Here is a 24,979-nt window from a genome sequence, read left to right as displayed (position 1 = left end):
AGGTTGACAAGGCTGTTCAAGGTCATGTTAGTCGTGTCCTTGTCAAATTTGCTTTCACTGACATCATATTGAATATATTAGCAAATATTGATACTTTACTAGAATGGGAAAAGAGATGGCTTCCAAGGATTTTCAAGGTCAGGTCTCGGTTCTCTAAGAGATTTCTAGCAGCTTTCTAGTGGCTAGATTGCAAAAAGGGCTTATGTTATTTCCCGACTAATACATTTCTTCAAACCAAGAGACCATGGTCTCTTGTTCAAACTCTTATTTTTGTGGGCTACCTGTGGATTTGGCGGGAATTTTCGCGCCTAGACGCGTCTACTCGCCCGTCCAACTCTGGTACTTTGGCATTCTGTTTTCTATTTTCTTTTCTTTCTTGAGAAGTTACTGCGCATGCTTGGGGAATCTGGGCTGCAAGAAAGAATGATTTTGATTTTCATAATCTATCAGGGCTTCCTGTGTTTTCAACTTCGTTGAAGCTTTTGATAAGTAAGTGGTTATAAAGATAACAAGGTTTTCCTTTGAGGACGTGTAGTCAATAGTCCATTGTTTAACTAAAAACCAAGTTGTCTAGTTTTACTTTTAATTTGTGTCATGTCCCGCTATTTAGCTTTTATTTCTATTATAATAAAAGAGTCAGCAGCGCTCAAACCTAATCAAAAGCTCAACACTTAGCAACGAATGAAAGAGAAACCTCTCAAAACTGCGTAGCATTTCTTTACACAAGACTATTAGCCGATTTTGGGAGTGAGATTTAAGTTCGAACAAAGGCTGAGTTAACAAGTATTTCCTACGTAAATCAATAACTTGCAGTTCCTTATTGAGTTTCTTGAGCAAATATTCATCTTCACTTCCTGTCCACGCGGACAGCTTTGACAAATTGGTTGCACATGCGCAGTAGGTGATTGTCAAAAACTACTAAATAAATTATGCAAGTTGCCAAGTTGCTTGGCTTTTTATCCTTTGTAGTGATTTGTCAGTTGAAAAATTGACAAAAACAAAAGGGGCTGAAATAGAACGATATTTAGTTTTTTTAATAGCGAAATGTGTGGTAGCGTTGCGTGACGACCGACACTAAAAACTTTGGGCTGATCAATAAACTTCTCTTGTGAGTTGAGATAAAATCATTTTCCGGGAGACGATGTGGAAAAGAAAGTAAATTAGTTATTTTTTTTTAAGACAACAAATAACTTTTATGTAACAATTCTTTTACGAAGTGAATTTTTGTGGAAGACTATAATTATAAAAAGGTTTTGACTCAGTTTTGAGAAAAGATTCAAATTTCTGTTCCTGCTAAAAACAGGCCTCCACGTATTAGTCTAGATCAATATTAAACGTTGAGTTTTCTGTCCGTGTGAGAACAATCTGTAAGAGCAGTTCAATAGGTTCCAGGTAAATGATTGACAGTAAGTCAACCAATGATAAATTATATCACTAGACCAGGTAAACTTGGACATTAAATGAGTCAGTTTGTCGAGAGAGGAACTAAAAACTCGACAATAGATTCCGGTTTTAGCACCTAATAAATGGACTTCAGCTCGTTAGCTATTTTCATTTCAAGTTGAAGACAAAAGAATCATATCGTGTTTAGAGGGGGAAAAGCTGAAAGCACAAAACACTTCAACTATTCTCGTTTGTTTTGAAAATCTAAACAAGTTCTGCTTAAGCATAAAGCTTGTTTAGAAAGACAAAAAGTGATTTACTCAATCAATTTATTCGGCGTCAATTTTCTTAGGCACTTTTCCATAGTTCATTTTTTTCTTTTATTACACTCGATATTTTTTGTCATATTAATGAAAGGATATTTTCAATCAACTCACCGAGCTTCAAAGCTAACAAAATAACTATTTAGATTTGAAATCCCTCTAGGTATAGCTTGATGCACATGTAGAAGATATGATTTTTAGATGAGTTTTAGATTCCGTCCCTTTGCATAAGAATGGCATCTGTTTTTCATTTTTACTACAAAAAAAAAAAAAACTACAAAAAATTAGCTGAATTACTTAATAAAATGATAGAATAAAAATCGAACGCCCAGATTTTTTGTTTCAAGTCAACTTTGACAAACAATGAAATGTTGCTAATCTAATTGTCCAGGTCTGTTGGTCTTACTAACATGAGGCTTGTCAGAACTAGTCTTTAGGACGATGGTCTGACCTTGAATGACCGGGGAGCTGTTCACATGTGGGAATTTGTGTTTTATTTGGGAGTCCATGTTTTATTGGACTCCTATATATCTTATACCCTATTCACACCCAAACGTGTCTAGTTAAACTGTGTTTTCGTTAGGGAAAAAAAGAGAGACTAGAAGCCTAGTAATATAATGAAACTTTCTAAAATATTATCAGAGCAAGACAAAAAATAGCTTGCATGCATTATTTTATCAAATATTGTAGTGTGCAGTGTTCGTAGATAGTTTTTCAAACCTGTTTAGTTAAACCACTTTAAAACATGTTTAAGCCTTGGTGTGAATGGGGTATTAGAATATCGTTAGAATATGTACTAGTTTGTAAGTGTGTGGCATGTTCGTTGTAATTTACCTAAATATAAATGCCAAATAGTTTTAACTTGAATATACACGAATAGATGAAATATTTCTTACTGACCCAACACTATCAAAAATATCAATATGACTATCTTTGCAGCATTAGTCTTACACTCATAAAAAATCGAAACAGGTTTCAGTTTTAATGAATTTTATTTTATTTTTAAACAGGGTACTAGAACAAATTTAGTGCTTCACCAAGTTAAGATTCATTAAAAGTCACGAAAGACTTTTCTTTGCTACAACATCAGAATAAGATGTCGTTCTATAGGACGTTTGGTTAAAATGCACCGTGTGCTAGAAGCAATAGAAAAGGATATATTATAAGATAGCTTGATAAAGTGTGCTGGTTGAACTCGCGCATTTTGCGATTGTAAAAACGTGTCCTTCGAATTGCACACCTGTTCAGTGGAGACATGACAAAATGCGTGCGAGAGTACGTTAAAGTATAGCTCAACTCGCGCAGTTTATTTGGTGTCAAGATTTCGATTATGAAGCTAGAAAGAGATTAGTTCGCGCATGTGATATTATCTGGTCGGACATTTTCTGCCTTAGAAACTTTGTTACTTTCTAGCTACTATTTTCTATATTTCTCCTGTAATTAACATCTAGTTTGGCTACAATTGTTTTGCCTTTATCGATCATTTTTTTAAAGGTGCAACAATGTCAGCTCAGAAATTATTTAAAATAACTAGCTTTACAAGTACCTATCACTTTTCATCGAGCTGTAACTATTGTATCGCAATGTTACTAGCAAGCTACGCCTCTTTTTGACAGAGATTTCCTCTTTTTTTACTGACAAGATTTAAAAGCTGACAAAAATTTACTTTATTTACCGGACAAGAAGTACTATTAGGGACAGACCATTAGATAGTTGATTGGAGGTTGCGTAAATCCCCCCAAAAAAATATCGAGCAAGCAGTTAAACCCTAAAAAAATATCGTGCAACCTCTTCTGCTAATGAAAAATATCTAACTGTACGCCAAAAAAATAACGTACAAGGGTTGAGCCCAAAAATATATCATGCAACCAAAATTCCAGTTACCCCCCCCCCCCCCCATCAATTATTTAATGGTCCATCCCTTATTGGAAACATAGCTGACAATATATATTTTGTAAAATAATCCAGAGTTCTCCTGCATGTTTCATGTTAATTAGTGCATTACGACAATGTAATGTATTTTACGTAAAGAGTCATAACTCCTTCTTTTTTGACTAAAAGCGCTCAAAGTCGGATTTAATTGGAAGAAATTTGTAGCAAAAGTAAAGTAAAGCATTCTGTATTTATATAAGAAAAGGTTATTAGTTATAGTGACGAAAACATGTTGGTTTAGCCTGACTTACCGCGATAAAAATGATAAAGGAACTCTGTTTCCATATCTGGGTCAGTTGGTACATATAGATAAGTTTTGCGAGTCTGTAATTAGTGGTTTTCTCGCCGTGTTTCCTTTTGTACAGTAATTTCAGTATTTCTTTCCTTTCTATAAATGTTTTGTGTCTTTTTATTGAGTTTAAACATAGAATGTATCCAATCAATGGTAATTTGCTTGCCATTTTATTTTTTCTATTCAAGGGTTAAACTGAATTCTCGTTAGTTTTAGCGCAGGAATCTTAGACTTAAATACATTACTTTAGACCTTTCTTGAAATCTTTTTCTCCCTTCTGTTTGACTGCATTTTTCTCCTGCATTACTAGACGAATTTACCACCAATAATGTTCTTCTTTTCTGGATTTCATTTTAGTTTGAATTGCGCACCTGTAATAACCACGCCTCACACACACACACGGAAAGGATCTCTGCTCAATTAAGTAATTCAATAACACCCAGAAAATACTATACGCTACCCTGAAGGATTTATAAACCTATATTGAACCACTAATTATTAGGGTTGGACCTTTAAAAACATGAATGGTTTCCCTGCCAAATGACTGCAGATTACTGGTTTGGTGCCAGCTCAATACGACTGAATTACCCCCAAATAATACCATATCTTGGAAATACGAATATGCGAGGTTAAACCTTAAAAAATAGACATGTGAATAAGGCCTTCCCCTTGATTCAAAGGCATTTCTTCGAGTTCTGCGGTTTTCCTCCCTCCGCAAAACCAGCAACAATAAATGATTCCAATTCGACTTGAGTTAGTTAGACTTAGATCAGCCCAGAGATTGTTCCAAGGTTCGATCTAAGAGTTAGCCGTGCCCTGACTTAGATCAGCCCAGAGGTTGTTTCAGGGTTCTATCTTTGAGTTAGCCGTGCCCTGACTTAGATCAGCCCAGAGGTTGTTTCAGGGTTTAATCTGTGAGTTAGCCATGCCCTGACTTAGATCAGCCCAGAGGTTGTTTAGGGTTAAATCTGTTAGTTAGCCATGCCCTGACTTAGATCAGCCCAGAGGTTGTTTCAGGGTTCTATCTTTGAGTTAGCCGTGCCCTGACTTAGATCAGCCCAGAGGTTGTTTCAGGGTTTGATCTGTGAGTTAGCCGTGCCCTGACTTAGATCAGCCCAGAGGTTGTTTCAGGGATTGATCTGTGAGTTACAGCGTGCCCTGGCTTAGATCAGCCCAGAGGTTGTTTCAGGGTTCTATCGGTGAGTTACCCATTCCCTAACGTCATCTAATTCAAAATTTATTTCTTTTAACGTTATTCCGTTTTACAAACTAAATGAAGGTTTTTCTTTCATGACCTGTTTTAGGATCGCTCGGAGGCGTTTATTACAATTTAGCCTAAACACGTTTTGATTTAGGGAAGCTCATCACTCTGGATCTTGATAGACGTGTGACCACAGGTCGTGCAATATTCTTTTTTGATCAGTCACTAAACGAAATTAAATAGCGAAGAGTATAATGCCTTTTTAATTATAAATGAGAGCAGTAATTAGATCTATCGCTTGGTCATTCTTTTTGGTGTATTTACTTGGGTGTCCGAGCATACTTCGTGACAAGAACCAGGTCTAATAAGACATTATCTGCAACCTGCTGATTGTCACTATCAAATCATGGATTTCCTTAACCTTAATTCCCAACAGGTATCGCAAGCAAGTTTCATTTGAACGTTTATCTACTGATTTAATTGACAATGATATTATCAAGTGTCTTGCTGGTGAATGTCAAATTTCGTTCAAGTGTGTGTTTTTTTGTTTTAAGGCAGGTACCCTAAAGTTATTGGAGTAAAAAGTCGATGATTTAAATTGACAGTACAAACCAGTTTAGCAGGTTAGAAAAATAAAACATGGTTCTGTTCGTGGAAGCTTAAACCTTTCCCCCCAACCTTATTGAGTCTTGGGTTGAGATGTTTTTGGTTTGCGATGACAGCCATTCCATGTCAAAAAATTTGGACACATAAAGGAATGTAATTTAACGATAGACAGCTAACTATACCAGGCTAAAACATATTTGCCTCACTGATTGATAGAGCATACTGCTTTGATTTGTGTTTGAATTTGTGTTTGATCGTCTATAGTAAACGTTCAGAAATTTCAAATCAATTTACCTGAATCACATTACTGTCAGTGTAAAGATACTAACTAACCGAATTTCAGATATCTTTCTACATCCGATATTACACGACTCCTCGCTATTAAGTTATACTCGGTTTTCGTTCTCGCTGCCAATCCGGCTATAGATAATAACCAAAATTACTGACAAATGTCTTCTCAATTAGTCCATTGTTGATGAGTGTAGGTCTTTAAAGCTCGGCATTCTTGTACTATTTTGCAACTGTTCAACGACTAAACGTCATTACTGTTTGAGGTTTTGCAATAAAACTCCTTCAAATACAAATCACAAGTATTACGTTTACTGTATTTAGCAAATAGGACAGATAGATTATTTTATTTTTAGTGCGGAATAGGGGATATGTCCTGTCCTGTTCTTCGAGAGTTTTCTCCAGGTCACTTTATTTGTCCTCCCTTCTTCACACATATCTCGATTCTCATTCATATAATGCACAAAACCGCGAGAGCCAAAGCTTCACTAACTGTAGTGACTAAGTGTATTCCTTTTATAAAGACAATTGATTATGAGATTTCCTTTTTATAACGAAGAATTAGCGAAATTGGAATTTCAGACCGCAAAATTATGAGTTTGTCCGCAATGTTATGGTCGATTTGTCGTAGTAGAGATTTGGGCGTCACTTTTCCGAAAAGTTACAGTGTTGTGGCTAAACACCCTAAGTGGAAGTCCTTTTGTCTATCTTCTCTCTTTACCGCGCATTAATTCTTGTTCTTTTAGGGATCAGATATTTAGTGTTTCCCTGAGGTAAATAACTAATGGATTTTAAACCTCGAGGCTCTTCCGCCGTGATTGTCTACCACCAGAAAAAGAAAAAAATCCCTCTCTTCCATCGTAATCGATTAGTCAAACTCTATTACCCTAGTACTTTAACCAAACAGTATTTGAATAAACTCTCATTGTACAGAGGATTAGCGAGTTTAAACTTAGTTTTTGATTTTGGTATGAATGCTTTTTCGGCTCGGAGGATCAGTCTTTGTTAGCGCTCTTTCTCTCTGAGGACGCATAGATCACTGAATTGTAAAAAAAGAAGAAAAAAGTAGGGAAAAATAGTAGGAAAAAATTAACTATAGTTCTTTCCTAAGCTTCATCTCTTTGAGCTAGGAACGCGTGGATAACTCACGTTTGTTCTGCTTTAATCTAAACATACGAAAGAATAACGAATAACATTAAAACGAATCGTAGTATTAATGATGAAAAGTTAAATTTTTTATATCTATTGAAAAAAAAAAATTGTTTGAAAAAATAAACAATTTATAAATGTGCCAAAAACAAAAAGAAAAAACTAAACTAAACAAAAAACAAAGAAAACAAAAAAGATTAAAGACAATGAGATTCCTTTTAAAATCCCATAGTTGATGAAATTTAAGCTCTGTTTATGACGTCTAAAAATACCTATAGTTGGATTCATTCGTTTATTCTAGGAACACACTACAACGAATTGTTATTGTGTCTTTTTTAATGATGGCATTTTGGTTTCGAGTTTTTTAAAATTATTTTTTTCTGGTTTGGAATCCATGTGAGCCTATGAGTTTTAGTTCGATGTTTTTGTATCATTGTTTAGTAAATTATCTAGTCACGTTTTCTATTTTTGTAACTTGGATCATTGTTAACAGATCATTGGTGTATTGTAACACTAAAAATGGAGAATTTATAAAAATATTTTCCGTTCATGTTAGTAAATTATCTAGTCACGTTTTGTATTTTTGTAATACTTGGACTGATCATTGTTAACAGATCATTGGTGTATCATTGGTGTATCGTATCACAAAAAATGAGGAATTTATAGAAATATTTTCCGTTCCTGTTATTAAATTATTTAGTCACGTTTTGTATTTTTGTAATACTTGGACTGATCATTGTGCTTAACAGGAGAATATCTATCAATAAAGCCGAGGTCAAGCATTCCCCACAATATACTTATAATAATAAAGCCCCCACGAACCTTACACAAAAACACGAAATCATGCAACTCAAACGACACCAAGGCTTCTAGATCATTCGAGCCGATCTTCATGACCCTTAAATCCGAAGCCGGTCTCCGGAAACAAGCAGCTTGTCTAAGTTGCCCATGTTTTTCTTCCGTAGTTGGTTAAGGCCGTTCTTCGTGGCGTCAGTCAGTGATCAGCTCGTTCGTGAACGTCGGAAGCTATACGAAGGATTTACTGAATAGGTTTTGTCAAATCAACCCTTATAGAGTGTGCGCCTTAAGTGCCCGTCTCTCACGCCCAGAGAGCGGTTCACATAATCTTTGGATGAAAATCCTGAATATCTACTTGAAGCTAAGCTCCTTGATTCTTCTATTGATCGTTTCCTTTCTCTAAAAAAATTCATAAACTTCCACGATGCTTTTTCTATTTGTTCTGAAATATTTCTGCGGATTTGAGACCGTGAATACAAGAATTCAATTCTTGGGGGAAAAGGCGAAAACTCGTAAAAAAAGTCGAGAGATCGCGATGCATAAATAGTTGAGTGTCGTAGTTGTTGTATTTTTCCTTATAGTGTTACTCTGTAGCCATTAAGCCTAACAGCAGGGATCCTTGCACGCTTATTTTTTACTTCTTGAATCTATACACTTCAATGGCTTTCACAACAGTTCCTAAATTCACCAATCCACATGTTACTTCAAGGTTTTCTCCTCGTTAATCAATCAAAAATCTAACATTTTAAGAATTAAAAAGTCGTCATTGGGATATTGTTTTCATTTATTGCATTTACTAACTCCTTGCTTATTTTATTTCATCCTGTTATTGCGGATGACCAAACCGTTCAACATTTTTCGTCCAGTTTCAAACGTCAAATATTTTTGAGCTTATGCGACGAAGATGGTCGACGCGTTAGTTAAGCGGTGTTTTTGCCGCTAGTTATTTTGACTGTATCTGAAAATACGTTCAATATCATCCCTATATCCGGCCAAGAATGATATCTTTCTTAAGTGGATGTGTTAAAGATACTAGTTCTGTGTTTGTATGTATTAACATTAGGTTCGTTGTAAATATTTCCATCTATGTTGGACATCTGGTGTGTATTTGAAAACAATCACAAAATTTAGTGGAAATAGTCATTTTTTCTCTCCCTCTCTCTCTTTCTTTCTTAGTCTTTTCTTCTCTCTGTCTACCTCACTTCCTAACGCAAAACAATTAAAATGTATTGGAAATCTATTCTCTCTAGTTCCTATATCCTCAGGAACTTTACGCGCTTCACTAGAAACAGTCTCCTGAACATGCGCTAGCTGGGTATCGCCAAATCGATTCTTGAAGTCGGCAATGAAAAGTTGCGGATTTTAGCCGCGTTTTTCAATTCTTCAGTCGTAACACTTAAAACGCAAGGCAGCTGGAAGTTAGTTATTTTAATAAACGCAGGAAAAAGGGGCTTAATCCATGTTAATGGTTGAGAAATTTTTCCACCAATAAATTCGTCTCACGAGAATCAACAAAGCATTGCGGAATTCTCTCACCTTTAAAAACGCCTGCTTTTGACCAATACTGTTCAATATTTCATGGCATAACATTCCTCTATTTGAAAATTGATAAGTTGACCGCTTCGGGGGGAATCACTAGCCCTAAAATCTAACATTCCAAATTACAAATTGTGACCGACCGTTTTACGAAATCACATGTTTTTCAAAGGTCCACCTTTGTAGAGTGACACACGAATGAATCGTGGCGATTTTTTGACTCAAAGCGCTGCCAGAAATGTTTGAAACCTCTTGTTGTTTACAAAAAATGACTTGAAAATGTAATTTTCATTCTGTGTTAGCCAAAACGACTCACAATGCGATGGGGATTTAATTTATTAGTGCGAGAGTATAGCGCATTGTATCACTCACACTGAGCCGTTTTGCGGTTTGCACGCGGGCAGGATAATCACTACTTGACGCTTGAGATTAATATCGCACTACCCCACTAACAGAACGCTTTCTTTTTCATATTATCTCGGCTATATCTAAAGGTTTTTAACAACCTTTCAAAAGGTCTAACTCCTAAACAATGTCCGCGACTTACTCGTATTATCTTTATTTTTCCCTCTGCGCACGGAATTTTACTTTTTTTTTTTTTTTTTTTTTTTTTTTTTGATTGATTAATCGTAAGTTTCTTAGTATCAAGATGTTGACTTTCCAAATCTCGTTCGTACCAGCACAGTTGTTTTGTTTAGTAGACATATTTAAGTTCCCATCACACTAGCTTGACATAAATATTTGGGCTCTTAATACAGGTACCGAAAAGCGAGTCGTTTATGCGCGGACAATCGACATTTTAAACTCCGATTACTTCTGCTTCGATACATTTGAATTCATTTTATTCCGACTTTGAATCGCGAGAAAAAAAAATTAACTTAAAACATGGATCACTGTCTGCGGAATTCTGACGTTCCAATGTGGTTTGTATTCATTTCAATTGCGGCTGGAGTGAACGAACTACTAAAAAATAAATGAAATGCAGATAATTATGGAAAAGTCCAAAGAAAGACGAAAAAAGTCAACAAGGAATTTATAAACATTGATTTTGGCTAGCATTTTAATAACTGTACGCTCTAAGTCAATGGAGGGCCGTTACGTTCACATTGTTCCAGAGCGCTTTTCCGTTACCCCGGAGCACTAAGATCGTAATTGCCTTCAACTTGAAAGAAGAAAAAAAACGGGAAAAATGTTACACGTTAGAAAATAGAACTATATAGTAAGCCCCATTAGGATTGACAATACTCGTACATAACTAAAACACTAAGAAGCATGCTATGTTTGGAGTCTAGCTGAGCTTTTAAAAATTAAACTTTGAAAACAAATAAGTAGCTCAGTTGCATATCGGAAAATCACTCGTCTGTTCTTTACCCTTCTCGATTCTCGCGCATGCTTTTATTTCTTCATTCTCTTTATTTTTAGAATTTCACCGAATTCAGAAAATTTTGTCGTTCATTGTAATCTAATTATAAAACACTAGAGGTGGCACAAGTCAACGCGAACAAAAGGGACGAGGTTATGTAGAGACTCTTGTTTACAGACTTGATAATTGGTCCGCGCAGATTCGACCACTCCCATACCAGGATTACGATATTTTGTCTCGCGTAGACAAGTCTTTCAGCGTCAGAGCTGTCAGCGCCTAACTTCATCTCAATTTTCAGGTCTTTTAACATCGCACTATGTATTTCCTCAAGGGATTACAGCACAAAACAAACGAAAGTCAACAAGAGCTTTCACATTGGCTTTGGCGAACTGTCAATTAACTTTGATTCGCTTTTACTTTATGTTTGTTGTTTTAGAGCGAGTTTACATTGTAGTTTTTTGACGAGAATGAATGGGCTCGGACGAATGATTGATTGGTGTTGTACATCATAAATTAATTAGCATTGTTTGCTGGGTAACAATATATCTCATGAACACACCCCCCATCAGTTCACTAGAGTATCGCTTGCAAATCTAACGGTCCCCCACATCTTAACCATAGTGCGTGTTGAACACCAAAAGTGCAAGACCTATCTTCCCCCTTTCAACTCCCCTCCGCTTAACCCAAACCCACATGGTATAAGTTCATTCGCCAGGATATTTTACCAGCTTCAAAGACTTGAAATATTCAAATTTACGGTTTGAATCGAGATGCCAAAGTCATTTCTTGTCAAGAAGAAGAAGCCGCGACGAAACTCGGAGACCGTCGACCCCGAAGCACGAGAATGTCCAATATCGGGTGAGTACTTTCTACCTTTCTCTCTTAGTATTTGATTTGATTTTTTTAGTCGTTACTTGACCTCGCGGATAAGATATTGGGAGTCTTACATTTCCTGTGTCTTGCACCGTTATGTGTTAAGGAAAGTGTCACTCTGGGCTCTGTTACAAACAGATGGTCATATAGCATAGAGATTTCTTTTCACTATAACGGATCTTAGCTCATCGCCACAACAAGAAAAAATTTACCCTGCTGAGTTACATTGTCAGAGATTTGAGATCTTTTATCTGTTGCATACGAAAAAAAGGGGTTAAATTGCAAGACCAGTCGGGGTTACAAATGTTACAATGCTTTCGCGATGAACAATAGGAAAAATGCTGGCGCTGATGTTAGTTGATCTTATCTCTATTCTTCAGAAATCACAACACAGTTTATATAAGTCGGTGCACAAGAGATCCTTTAGGTTTCAAAAGCTACCGGTTTTGCGTCAGGAAGGGTTCTTTCTGACCGGGTAATGATTTATTTTTCGCTCGCTCTTTAGATTAATTGAACTCGTTTAGGCAACACAAGAATGAGGGCTTCCTAAGAATGGGTCATTCGATACGTTTGTTTTTCCTTTGAACCTATTACACACTCGTGTTTATGCCTTGATCTTACGGGAAAAATCAATATCTGGGTCACGAAACTTTCATGGATGATATAAACAAAGGATTAAGGTCTTAAAAGACAGAAATATTAGAGTTAGACTTTGATTTCCTTTGCTATTATACGTTTGGTGGCTTTATAAATGAAAGTCATCTCGAACAAAGTCCAAGGAAATTGGGGCTGTTAGGAGCATAATCAATGAAAGGCATTCCACAATGTAAACGCTTCTTCCTATTCATATTCAAATAGACTTCAGTCAACTAATAACCGCCTAGTCAAAGAAGAGTTTATGTTTTACAATTCGAATACAAAAGGTTATTTCTTTAAGGTATTTAGAACGAGAACTCACACGCGTGCCAGAAATTTCAACTCGTAAAAACATTTATTACAAAGTTGACTTTTCAATCCAAGAACGTTAGGTAGAATATTCACCCGCAGTAAGAGTCCTTAGCACTAAATATTTACCAAAACTGACCTCGCTTCTTGAATGATTTGAAAAAGATCTTTTTATAAGAAGAAAGATTAGTTGTTTAGTGAAAGTTGGACTTGAAGATGACCGCGGATTTACTTTCTCAAAGGGAAAGATCTTTGAGCGGTAGCCTTCAAAATGTCACTTTGAAAACCTCAATGAAGGTTTCTGTTTTACTCTTGGTTTTTTCCCTGTCAAACTGGTCGTAAACCGTGTCATTCCATTGTTAATCCCCACCCACTAACAAAAGGATATTTTTAATTTTTTGGGGTCAAACCCGCACTATTAAAATGAAAGAAAAATCTCTCCTAAAAGTGAATGAAGCAAGGGAAGATTTCCAAGCGCATCAGCTCTTGTTCATTTTCCATTTGTTTTTATCTCGATAGCTTTCGCGAGATTATTATTGAAAACACGAGAACTCACCAGATGTTACTATTTTAATCAGCTCATGTTGGCTGTGTGTCATATCTTCGTAGTTGGCCTACTTAGATACAAAAAAATATATAACTTATACGTCTATGACGTAAGAATGGAATGAATTTTTCACTTTCTTTAGATTCTGCTGAAGCGCTAGTCACTCGCCATGCGTCTGAAACAACCTCACGAATTTTTTTATTCCTCTTTTCTTTTATCCCAGCAGTTCGCGATTCAAAAACACATTGTTCGTATTTAAAAAGCTCCATTGTGAAATTATCTAACTTAAAGTTATTTAGATAAGTCAGAGTTAATAGAATTATAATTGATGGAATAGTGAGCTGCATATCAAACAAGTGCGTTAGACATTACACTCGTTGGGCTACTTCAATTTGCAAGCGAGAAGTATAACACGTCTTCTAATTTAATAACCTATACATTCGCTTTGAGTAAAATTAGTCAAATTAGATCTGATCAGAGATGGGTTTTGCGGTCGGGTTTCTGTAATTACTAAGAGTATTTTTGTTCCAGCTTCTTAGTGTATTGAGACAGCAATTTCGTTTTAAGATCTTCCCCGCACCCGAGTCCTTAACGAAATCACCCATTACATATCTAAAGAAAAACTTGTTTCTAAGTTTGTTTATTTTACAAAAGCTCCAATTTACACGGCTCTTGGCTGATGGGGGAAATACGCTGTTAAAGAACAGGTTCTACGTGTCAATTCCAGGCAGCTGAAGGATCGAGAGGCGAGGGCCACGCGAAAATGAACTGCTTTGCTTTATTCTACCTCTCACTCAACAAATTCAGATCCTCAATTTAGCTATCAAATGAGATAGCATCGAAAGTGGATTTAAGTGTTTTAGCTCGCCAAATAAGATAGAAATCCCCCACCAACTTAACTTAACATCGACTAATCTCTATGGACTTTTCTAGGAGATTTAACCCAAGATGGAGAACCATTAAAAGGGCTTTTCCTGAGAAGCGCCGCTTCCGAAAGCGACCCAAATCTCAGGAGCCATCTCTCGTGCTTTCGATAAATCATTTTAACATCAAAGTCCTTAAAAGAAAAACAAAGATATCTCAACACACTTGTAAGCGCAGATTATGCAAGGTTTTTTACTTACTCAGTGTTTGTTATATTTTTTGTAAAAACTACAAAAACAAACAAAAAAGTATACTCTTTGATAGGTAAATTAGAATCTCATTGATTGTCCGTATTTTAGGAACAGGATTCCGGTTCTATTTGTCGTGTAATTACAAGCAAGCGCGCTAGGACATGTTTCGTGTTATTTTAAAGGATTCCAATGTTGTTGATGGCTTTATCAAGCACAATACCAATATGATAAAAAACAATCTCCAAAGTTCTTGCTGACAGACTGTAGCCAATGTCTTGAACAAGCCTCTACGCATAAAATTGGTCATGGGTTATTTTGCAACAAGTCCGGCTCAATTCTCTAGAACACTTTTCTGCCATCCCCTTTATTACAATTTTTTTTTCTATTGATTTTTTTGTCTTTTTTTCCCCCGATATTTTTTTATTTTTTATTTTTTCTGTTTTTACTTCAAAACTAAACGAAACTTACGCAATGCCTTCAGATTTTGACGGTTAACTCTGAAAGCACATTGTTTGATTCAGATAAAGCTGGTTTATATATCAAAGAATAGGAAAAGCCCAATCCTGGCAAAATACCAGAGACAGAGGTCACGACTAAAGCCATCTGCACACAACCCGTTACACATTGTTACATCGTATTACCAAGAATGATATTTTACGCTCTTCAAATAAAACCTCATTTTACAAAGTTGATGGAAAAACTATCACAGGGCGACAGTGGGTTGATCCTTTTGGAAACACAAGAATATCTCGAGACAACCATCTTTATTTGTTTTAAAAATCCGGTGAAATATTAACATAACACGCTTGGACTTTGCTTCTAGCGTTTGAGATTGTCTCAGTCAGTGCCTGACAGCAGTATTTGTTTGTTGTCGTTTTTTGAAACACGGTATTTTTTTAAATTGATATTCATTTTTCTATACTCCAGCTATGTTTATATTTTAAGATATTGAAATAAAAAGCTACACTAAAATACCAATAATTTTTCCTTTCTAACTTACGAGTTTTATCGTCAAGAAAAGTACTGTTTGAAGAAGAAAAAAAAGTTACAAAAAGACTGAAGATCTAGGATACCTAACGCAAAGTTCGCAACTCAAGATGATCGAGACGGTCGTTTTGATCTCTCAAATTTCTATCTTTTTCTTTATTATTTATTAATGAATAGAAGTGATATTACAAAATAGGAATTTCGTGCTACGGTTTGATTGTTTTTATTTAATAAATCTAATGAAATATGACGCAGACTAAGTGAAAAAAATCTCCCAAGGAATTTGTAGTAAATTTCTATTTATTTTGGAAAGATATTTTTTATCCTTTTATCTTTTTCTCTTATTGAGCCACTAAAACGTCGACGTGAAAAGCAATTAACAATGAATTTGCTTATCACATTTAAGACTTTGATCGATTTAAGAGTAGATTGTTATTAAGAACTAGAATCCTATGTCGTTTTTGTTTTTTATTTTTAAACCTTCTTTGTAACCTATCGTTTACCGCTTGTCCCAAAACCTAACCGCAAGACGAAACTAATAAAGATCATGTTGGGAGCTCGGTGACTTCTGATGCTAACTTTAGTTAGCAAGTCCGCCCATTGTTCCCAGGAGGGGAGGGGTGCGGTCAGAATTGCTGAAACGTGACAAATATAGGAGTATAAAAATGAGAGCTTATAACATTTTCGCGCGATAATTCTACGCATAAATAATCGAAAAACAATTCGATATTTTTGGACATTTTTACGCTTTTTTTCGTCTAGTTTATGAGTTACACGAATGTGTGCCTTTAAATGATTTCTTGAGCGTCTCATATGAATTAACCAAAGAATATACAATTTGACAGAAGGAGCAAATCTTGCCTAGTGAGTCTGTTCTCCACAGGTTTAATTTAAATTTAAATAGTGAAGTTTTTAACCTGCTTCTAATTGCCTTTGTTTCAAAGTTAATCAACTATTACTAGTGCTATCGCACCCCAGTAAGATTTGATTTAATATCACTTCAAAAAGTAAACAATGGGATACAAGTAATTGGACAAATCTTCCTTTGTACAGGTTTTCACATGCCTTTGATAAAGATACCTGCAGGTAGAGGGACTTGTAAACTCGTTCGGGATATCTTGGAATTATAATGAATCAGGCAGCTCTTTTTGAAACTATGATACTTTAAATGAATTTTTTTTTCAGTTCTCTCTTTATCTCTGTTATATTTTGAAACAATGAATCATTCGTTCATTCATTCATTCTCTCTCTCTTTAATTTATATACAATCATTCTAGTTTTTTAATCTTTCTTTCTCTTTCTGTCTCTTCTATATCACGACTATTTCTTTCTTTATATTTATTATTGAAGATAAAAGTTGAGTCAGAAGAATTGAATTTCATTTATACAATTTATTCTATCTTTTCATCAAAACACAATAGTATCAAATCATTGAAACACATTCGCCTATAAAATTTGACAACACTGAAACTGAACTAGTCATAAGATCAAGTTTACATGCTTAAAATATCCAAGCATTATTAGGGATAAACAAAACGAAATATTCGGTTAGGTTTAGTCGCGAGGAACGGTTCAAAATAAAAGCTAAAGAATGATAAAGAAAGCCGTCTCTTACTTGTATTTGGGATTCTTCTGTCCAACTTTGCCCAACCGAAAAATTCTTTAGCCTTTGAGTCGGTAAGAGAAGCCCTTCTTGTCGCCCGGAGAGTAAAACTAAATCAGCTCTGCAAAGACACTCTTTGTAAAAGTACCGAGTGAAAAATAATGGCTTGGTTTTATTTTTGCTTGTTAGATTTGATACTTTTCCAAGATACTTGTAGAACGCGCCAGAAAGCCCAGCATTTTTAAAATTTACCAATAAAATGTCTTATTTAGGGTTCGGAAACTTGAAACTTTGCCCAATGCATATATGGCTTTGTGTATTGAAAGAGTGTTGTTCTTTGTTCTATTTATCCGTTACAAGTATCCAAACGCCATGGAATGGCTTTTATATCATTTTTAGATAAACTTGCGGTTCAAGACTTTAGATTTGGTGAGTGGAATCCAATCGAATAAAACCCTCTTAGATACGAAAGGAAACCTTTTGTTCATTTATATCAAACCCTTAAAGCTTATAGGAGCTAAATATCAGGTTTTTTTTCTGGCCATAGCTTTAGAGGCGAAGCGTGTCAGAAATGCCCCAATTCCAGCACTGTTTTCTTTTCTACGGATATTTCCAACCGGCGTTATTTCTGCGAGGGTCGCTTCCTTGCACCGTGTTTCAGTAAATTTGGGATTTTTTTCCTAAGTAATATTAATGTGTCTTGAATGTGTCTAAAACTAACCTTGTATTCTTTATTTAATTAGGAGATTCAACTCAAAAAACTGAAACTAAGGAACTTCTAGAGGAAAAGTCAAGTGAAAGCGAAGATGTCGAGGAAGTAGAAGTGTCAGACAAGAATGTAGAAAACGAAACAACAGAACAACCGCGAGATGGTTGCCATGAAAAGAAAGAAAATCGAGACATAAACTCGCAGGAAAACAAAGAAAAAGAGTTGGATTTGAAATCGAAAGATTACGAAAATGATGAAGGTATTCTTGAAGAGCAGATGAATGGATGTCGAGATTTATGGTACAAGAGAAATGAGGGTCTTCCTCCTCCACCGAAGCTTATAAGCTGTCCTATTCGTACTGAGAATGGCCTTTCAAACAAAATCCATGGCATTCCCGAACATTCTCTAAACCACCTCCATCCTGCTTTTAACGCTAATGGATTTTCAAATTATCACCATCTGCTTGCCGAAGCGATGCAACCACAGATTTTCGAAAGTTCGCACGAATTTCCGTATCATCTTCGGATGTCTTCGGAATGTCCTCGTGATATTCAAATTTTCCCCGGTTTAGGATCCTGTGGGGGACATTTGGGGAATCCGTTCTTTTTACCAAATCATCCGTTCGGGTCGCCTCAACCTGTCGGGGGCCTTTCGCCCCTCGAGAAGCCACAAGAAATTAAAAAAATGGAAGTTGAAATGAAAGAAGAGCAGAGTAAATACAAATGTGAAATATGCCATAGTTCATTCTCGCTACAAAGACTTCTAAACAGACACATGAAGACTCATTCTTTCTACAAACGTTACCACTGTCAATTCTGTGGTAAAGGGTTTAACGATACGTTTGATCTTAAGCGTCACATTCGCACACATACTGGTATAAAGCCGTTCAAGTGCAGTGAGTGCGAGAAGGCTTTCACTCAACGCTGTTCATTGGAAGCGCACTTGACACGTGTGCATGGCATCGTGCACAAGTATGGGTTCCGTGAGAGGCGCGATAAAATGTTTGTGTGCGAGGACTGTGGAATGACGTTCAAGGATTGTCCCGATTACATGAAACACATCCATGAAAAACATCCCGATACGGAGAAGATCATAAGAGCAAGGAGAAATGGCTTTGCAAAAATGAAGGTCTCGTAGCAACGTTTTGATCTCATCGCGCAACAATTTTCCCACAGTTTCGAAGTTTTGTTGCAATCCAAACTCGCTAAATCAAACGCTAACTATATATATCCATAACTTTGCTACGAACTGGTATACTGCTCAGTTTTACTTTGATATTTTTGCTAGTTTTATTGCAAAATATTAGGATTTTTTTTCAAATATTAAGCAGCTCAAAAAATGCTTCAAATTTTCGTAATTTATAGCAACTAATTTCGAAAAGTTGCGTTTCTTTTTTAATTCAACTGCATTCTTAGCATTCCAGAATATCACGTGAGTGATCATGTGACTAAGAGTTGATCAGGTGATTGATCACGTGACTGCGAGGTGATCACGTGAATTATCACGTGATTTTAAAGATAACCACGTGACTGATCATGTAGCTTCAAATTCGATAATAAATCATTTGTCTCGATCTCAAACTTGAAATTCTAGTAAAACGTAAAATGATTCATGCATTTTAAGGTTCAGTCACAGAATAAAGGAAAGTAATTATTTATTGAAAGATTTGGCTGAAAATGTGAGGAATATTTTCCTTGCTCCTGTTTGAAATTAATTCTCTACATTAATTCCCTCATTTATATGCCAATTTTCAAATCGAGATTTATTTTTATATTTTGATTTAGATATTAGTTGTGTTAGCTAGAAAATCATAGGATCTAAACCAAACTTCGTTAGTCATCAATGTGACTGTTTATAAGATGATAATACTTATTCTCTTATGGAAGGGAATTTTATAAGTTCAAAATATTTAGTTGAAATCTAGTTTAGATATTGCAGGGCACTGCAAACCTGTGCGCAATAATGCAAAAATCTTTTGCGAGCGTAAGATATTTGATGAAATAAATTATATGCAACGTTGCGCACTTGATAAAATGATGCACTAGTTTTTTAGTGCAATATTAAAGAACTTTAAGTAATGTGGTTTATTATTATTATTAGTTTTTTTGTTTTTTGTTTTGGTTTTTTTCTTCTTCTCCTTTTCGGTTTTCCTTCTGTTTTAGATTTTTTCTTCGTTTTCTTTTCTTGTTTTCTTGTTTTCTTTCTTAGTTCCTAACTGTCTTCCATTAAGTTTTTCTTTTCTTTCTCTTTCTCTTTTCTTTTATTCATTTGAATATAAACAACAGTTAGAATTAGGAATTATATTCGTTCGAATTTTAAATATTTACTGTTTACTTCAAAAGTAATTGCTTGACGGAAATTAGCGTTCGTTTTGTGCCGTTTCCTAACGAAAACAGAAATTCAAATTATCAAGTTCTCGAAAAACTGCTCAAAATATTGCTAATGCTCAACACTAATAGTTGCCATAGTAACGATAGCTATAACCATAGTAACGCTACGTCGCCATAGTTACGGAGGCTATACAGGAGTAACTACTGGTTACCTTGGTAACAAAGTAAAATTCATTTTCAAATCTCTTTCTAATTTTGAGCTTACAAAATAATTGACACATTTATATACACGAATGGACAAATAATATCATAAAAATAGTTGGAATTGAAATTCTGTTTTATTTTTGATGAAATAGTTAAAATTCGATGATACAGCAGTAGATTTGGACCAGACACGCGCAGTAAAGTGCAAATCGCTCCTCCCCATTATCACGTGATTGTAGTTACAACCTTTTTGCATGCAACGCCAAGAAAAACTAATAACAACGAGCTCAATGATAAAACAGCACTTTTATAAATAATGCTTACACATATTGATAATCGGAAATAAAGATTTTACAAAATGATCAAAGAATAAAACATCATTAAAGTGTATTCATTCAATATTGTACTTTTTTTTTCCAGATTTTTTGTTTTAATTTGTTTTGTTTTTTAATCAAATCTATCTTTAACTCGAGCAGTAATATCGGGCGAACTTTTTTTTTAATTTCAATTTGAAAAAGACAGACATTGCAGATATTTCTTCTCGACCAAAAAATCATCTTAATTGGGTAATTTTCGATAAATTGTTCTTTAATTTACCAGTAACTTAAAACATATGCTTATAGCTTGTAATGAAATATATCCTCTTATTCGAATTAACTCATTTGTTTTGGAAAAAAGTGGCTAAAATGTAGTCGAAATTCGATAGAAAACCTTCACGATTCCACACATAGAATGCCAGCTTAAGCCTGTATATTTATTTTTTCATCAAAACTTTTTATCTTTGAGAAACCGTATCAAAAAAAAAACCAGTTTAGTTGCGTCTGTTATGATAAGAATCAATTCAAACTCCAAATATAACGAAAAATAAAAAGGTAACTAAAAGTTTTGTACAACCAAAAGTTCGCTTCGTCATGTACATGATTTAATGCACACGCTCAGGTCGAAAGAGAATAAGATTTTTATTTTACAAGAAGTACGAGGATTTAGGACATAATTTTATCTGAGATCAGTATTAACTGGATACGAACAGAAGGATGGATAACATCGATAGAATCTCGATAACGTTGTTATTATAGAATATGTTAATACTAGATCTATATCGAGTAGTATATTTGTCTATCAAAGGTCGTTCTTATCAGTTGCGGATGTATTGTAAATGTATTATAAGGAGTCTTGATAGATAAGTAGTTGGAGTATAGAATATTGGCCGTGTGTGGTGTTTCCACGGTATCGATTTGTTAACTCCAAAGTTTTCCTTCCATTTTTTTTCTTCTTTCTTTTCTTTGAAATCCTTTCCTTTGTTTTGTTTTGTTATTCTTTTCTTTCTTGAGGCGGGGCGGGAGGGGAGGATGGCCGTGCATTAATGGTTCATTTGTGGGGGTTTGCAAGGGGGGGGAGGGGGGGATGACGAGCGGGAAGGGGGGGAATGGAAGGGGAGAGAGAGAGGGCGAGGGAGGGAGGAGGGGGGAGGGCGGGAGGGGGGGAGGGAGGGAGGGAGGGAGGGAGGGAGGGAGGGAGGGAGGGCGGGGAGGGAGGAGGGAGGAGGGGGAGGGAGGGAGGGAGGGAGGGGGAGGGAGGGAGGGAGGGCGGGGAGGGAGGGGCGGGGTCAGGGAAGGCGGGGGGGGCTGAGGGGGGAGGAGGGGAGGGCGGGAGGGTTGCGGGAATTCAGTTTCTTTCTTTCTTCTTTCTTTCTTTCTTTCTATTCTTTCCTTTTCATTCCTCTTCCGTCTTTCTCTCTCTCTCTCTTTCTTTCTCTCTCTCTTTCTCTCTTTCTTTCTCTCTTTCTTTCTTTCTCTCTCTCTCTTTCTTCCTTACTTTCTTTCCTTCCTTCTCGATCCAACTTTAGACTAACTCGTTGCATCCTAAACACGACACAATACACCCGCAACCATTGTAACAGAAGATATTCTTTCCATTTACTTCGAATGTAATTCCACAAAATTCCAAAAAAATGTTCTCTCTCCAATAGACAAAACACAGTAAATAATCGCTCAGTTTTTATCACCTGTCTCTTTTACCTCCATTATACATTTCCACTTTTAAAAGTACACTCACGGTTCCTCTACACGTTGACTGACGTTCCCTAGAGGATTTTTAAGCACATCATTCCTAACGGCCGTCATTTGATAACTTCATATATATATATGGCTTCAGGTCTAGCTAATGGTGTCTTTAAACCATTGGTCTCTTTGCAGTAATATAAATTATTTAGTTCTGTTATATTTTTGCCACTAAAGTCGAACAACTGTTTTGTATTATTTAAATATCTACGCTCTATTTCTCTTTTATAGTTTGGAACTAATTTTTAGACTTGTTTTGTCGCTTCAAAGCTAAGCTGGTATCTCCTGTTGAAACCGTTTTACGTTAAGACAACTGGATGGCCATCAGGATCGCGTGTAGACAGCGACTGCATATAACACGAAACTTAATCCCTCGTCAATCTGGACCCCTCTGATCAAATGGTCACCGCTGTCAAACGATGGTCGCCGACGCTTTCTTTCCTGACGAACAGTTAAACGTATGAACAAAGATTGGATGTCTTGAAGGCAAAGACAAAAGGAAAGAAAAATTGGACACTCTACCCCCTGTCTCAATAACCACTATGAATCTAAGTGAATGGGTATATTAATAGCTGTTTTTCTATATTTTAGATTTTTGGCGGGAAAATTTGTTCAAAGTCTTTTCGTAACTTTCGTGGAGGGATAGATTTTGTATTTTTCATTACGTTCGGTTTTAATTTAATTTAATTAGTTTTGTTCCTTCATTCGTCTTTACACACGACAAGCGCGTTTACTATCAACCACTTTGTTCATCAATAACTTACATTATTTCCTTTGTTTTGATTAAACTTGTTTTTGTTGTTAGTGCTTTCTTTCTTCGTTCGTTCGTTCGTTCCTTGGTTACTTTCTTTCTTCAGTTCTATCACTAACTGGATTAATAATAACTTTGGTATAGTTCCAGAATCAATATAAACTCATGATTATTCCATATGAACTTCAATTCCACATACATGTCTTGATATATGATTAACGTTAAATTGAATAACTTGAGTCATGGGTTACAATAATGTATTTAAAAATGCTAATTGGTAATTACATTAATGAACTTCGTTTTTCTCATTACTTTCACGTCTGTTTTAATATACCAGGGATGGAACGATTAGAAAACGATTAGATGAAGACTTTTTTTTGCATTTGCTTTTGATTTTTGAAAGGCCTTTGGGGTTTTCTTTTTCGTTGTTTTTTTCCTTCATAGAAATTAACATTTCTGAACGTGGATCTCGTGAGGTTAGGCCTAGGTATGAAATGATAACTGAAATACCTTTATCCATCCATCCATCCATCCATCCACTCACCCACTCACCCACTCACCCACTCATTCACTCATTCACCCATCCACCCATCCATCCATCCATCCATCCATCCATCCATCCACTCATCCACTCACCCACTCATTCACCCACACATCCATCCATCCACGTCCTTCCATCCATCCATCCATCCATCCATCCATCCATCCATCCATCCATCCATCCCCATCCATCCATCCATCCATCCATCCATCCATCCGTCCATCCATCCACTCTCTCACCCACTCATTTACCCACACATCCATCCATCCATCCATCAAAAGAACTCTGCATGTTCAAGCTTCTTCCCATCCCCCTCCCCAAGGAGACTACTTGTCGTATAGTTTATTGACCGTGTTATCTATGCTTGAAGACTTTTATCACTAGCATCGCATCGTATAGATGGTAGGTGGTGCACAGCTGTAAGACCAAAGACACGTAATAACATAAAAAAGTTTATTTTTCTAGCTTGAATAGGAACTGTAACAGGAAAGAACAGGAGAAGGTCAAGAGAGGCGGAAAGCCATAAGTGTTCACAGGAAATCGAAAGAAAATGAGAAGAAAAAAGCATGAAAGAAATAGATAATGAAGAGAAGAGAGGAGAGAAAAGATGAATCGAAAGAAAACGGAAGAAAAATGGGATTTTGAGAAAGAAATGATTAAATAGTTTTAAAAAAATAAGAAGAAAAAAATTAATAAACATAAACATAAGAAGCATAAAAGAAATAGATAAAAAATAAATAAAAAAAAAAAAAAAACCGGAAGAAAAATGGGATTTTGAGGAAGAAAATGTAGAAAATAGTGTTTGCTTAACGGCGGGGGTAACAATTAGTTCATAGTTGCTTACAACCCTTTGGTTCTCATATTTAAACTTGGAACTTCGAATTGAAATTTTTGTGGAGGGAGAAAAACCTTATTTTGAGAAGGAAAACAAAATAAAAAGATATGAAGAAAATAAGAAGTGGAAATGAAAGAGAAGGAAGTTTCTTACCTGTTGGAATTGAGACTAGATGCTTTATTGAGCTCCGCCGGTATTAGAGTTTTCGTGACGTTTTTAGAAATAATACTCAAAGGAATGACGCGTGACTTGTAATAACGAGTCTTGTGCCTAGAGTAGAATACTCTGGTAGATAGAGAAATTATACTCAAGGGAATGACGCGTGATTTGAATCAAGGTACATTGAACCTATAGCAGAATAGTCTGTAGTGTTCCTCTGGTAAAGATTGCAATAATACTCAAGGGAATGACATGTGGTCTAAAATAAGAAAATCTATACCTAAAAGAAAATAGTCTCTAGTCCTCTGGTAGATAGAGAAATAATATTCAATGGAATGGCTTTGGTCTAAAATTAGAAAACTTATGCCTTAAGCAAAATGGTCTCTAGTGTTACTCTGGTAGTCTGGTAGATAGAGAAATAATACTCAAGGCAAGAGAATATTCTCTTG

The 24,979-nt window shown here is 35.8% G+C and overlaps 1 protein-coding gene across 2 annotated transcripts; it reads left to right on the top strand.

The window, feature by feature from the left end:
• Positions 1-11,322: 11,322 nt before the first annotated feature.
• Positions 11,323-19,223, top strand: LOC116291128 (uncharacterized). Of its 2 annotated transcripts, none has more exons than XM_031698249.2 (2): positions 11,323-11,729; positions 17,685-19,223. In XM_031698249.2, the coding sequence occupies exons 1-2, from the start codon at positions 11,642-11,644 to the stop codon at positions 18,785-18,787; spliced, it is 1,191 nt and encodes a 396-aa protein (XP_031554109.1). In that variant the 5' UTR covers positions 11,323-11,641; the 3' UTR covers positions 18,788-19,223. The 2 variants fall into 2 exon arrangements, with proteins under 2 accessions (XP_031554109.1, XP_031554117.1); XM_031698257.2 differs by lacking the exon at positions 11,323-11,729 and adding an exon at positions 17,304-17,370.
• The last annotated feature ends 5,756 nt before the right edge of the window (positions 19,224-24,979 follow it).

Source organism: Actinia tenebrosa, unplaced genomic scaffold, assembly GCF_029948245.1.
Source record: "Actinia tenebrosa isolate PJP-AT-01 unplaced genomic scaffold, QUT_ActTen_1.0 PGA_scaffold0__85_contigs__length_37466705, whole genome shotgun sequence".
In the NCBI taxonomy this organism is placed as follows: domain Eukaryota; kingdom Metazoa; phylum Cnidaria; class Anthozoa; order Actiniaria; family Actiniidae; genus Actinia; species Actinia tenebrosa.
The sequence above is the reverse complement of the archived record's forward strand: the minus strand, read 5'-3'. Positions and strand labels throughout refer to the sequence as shown.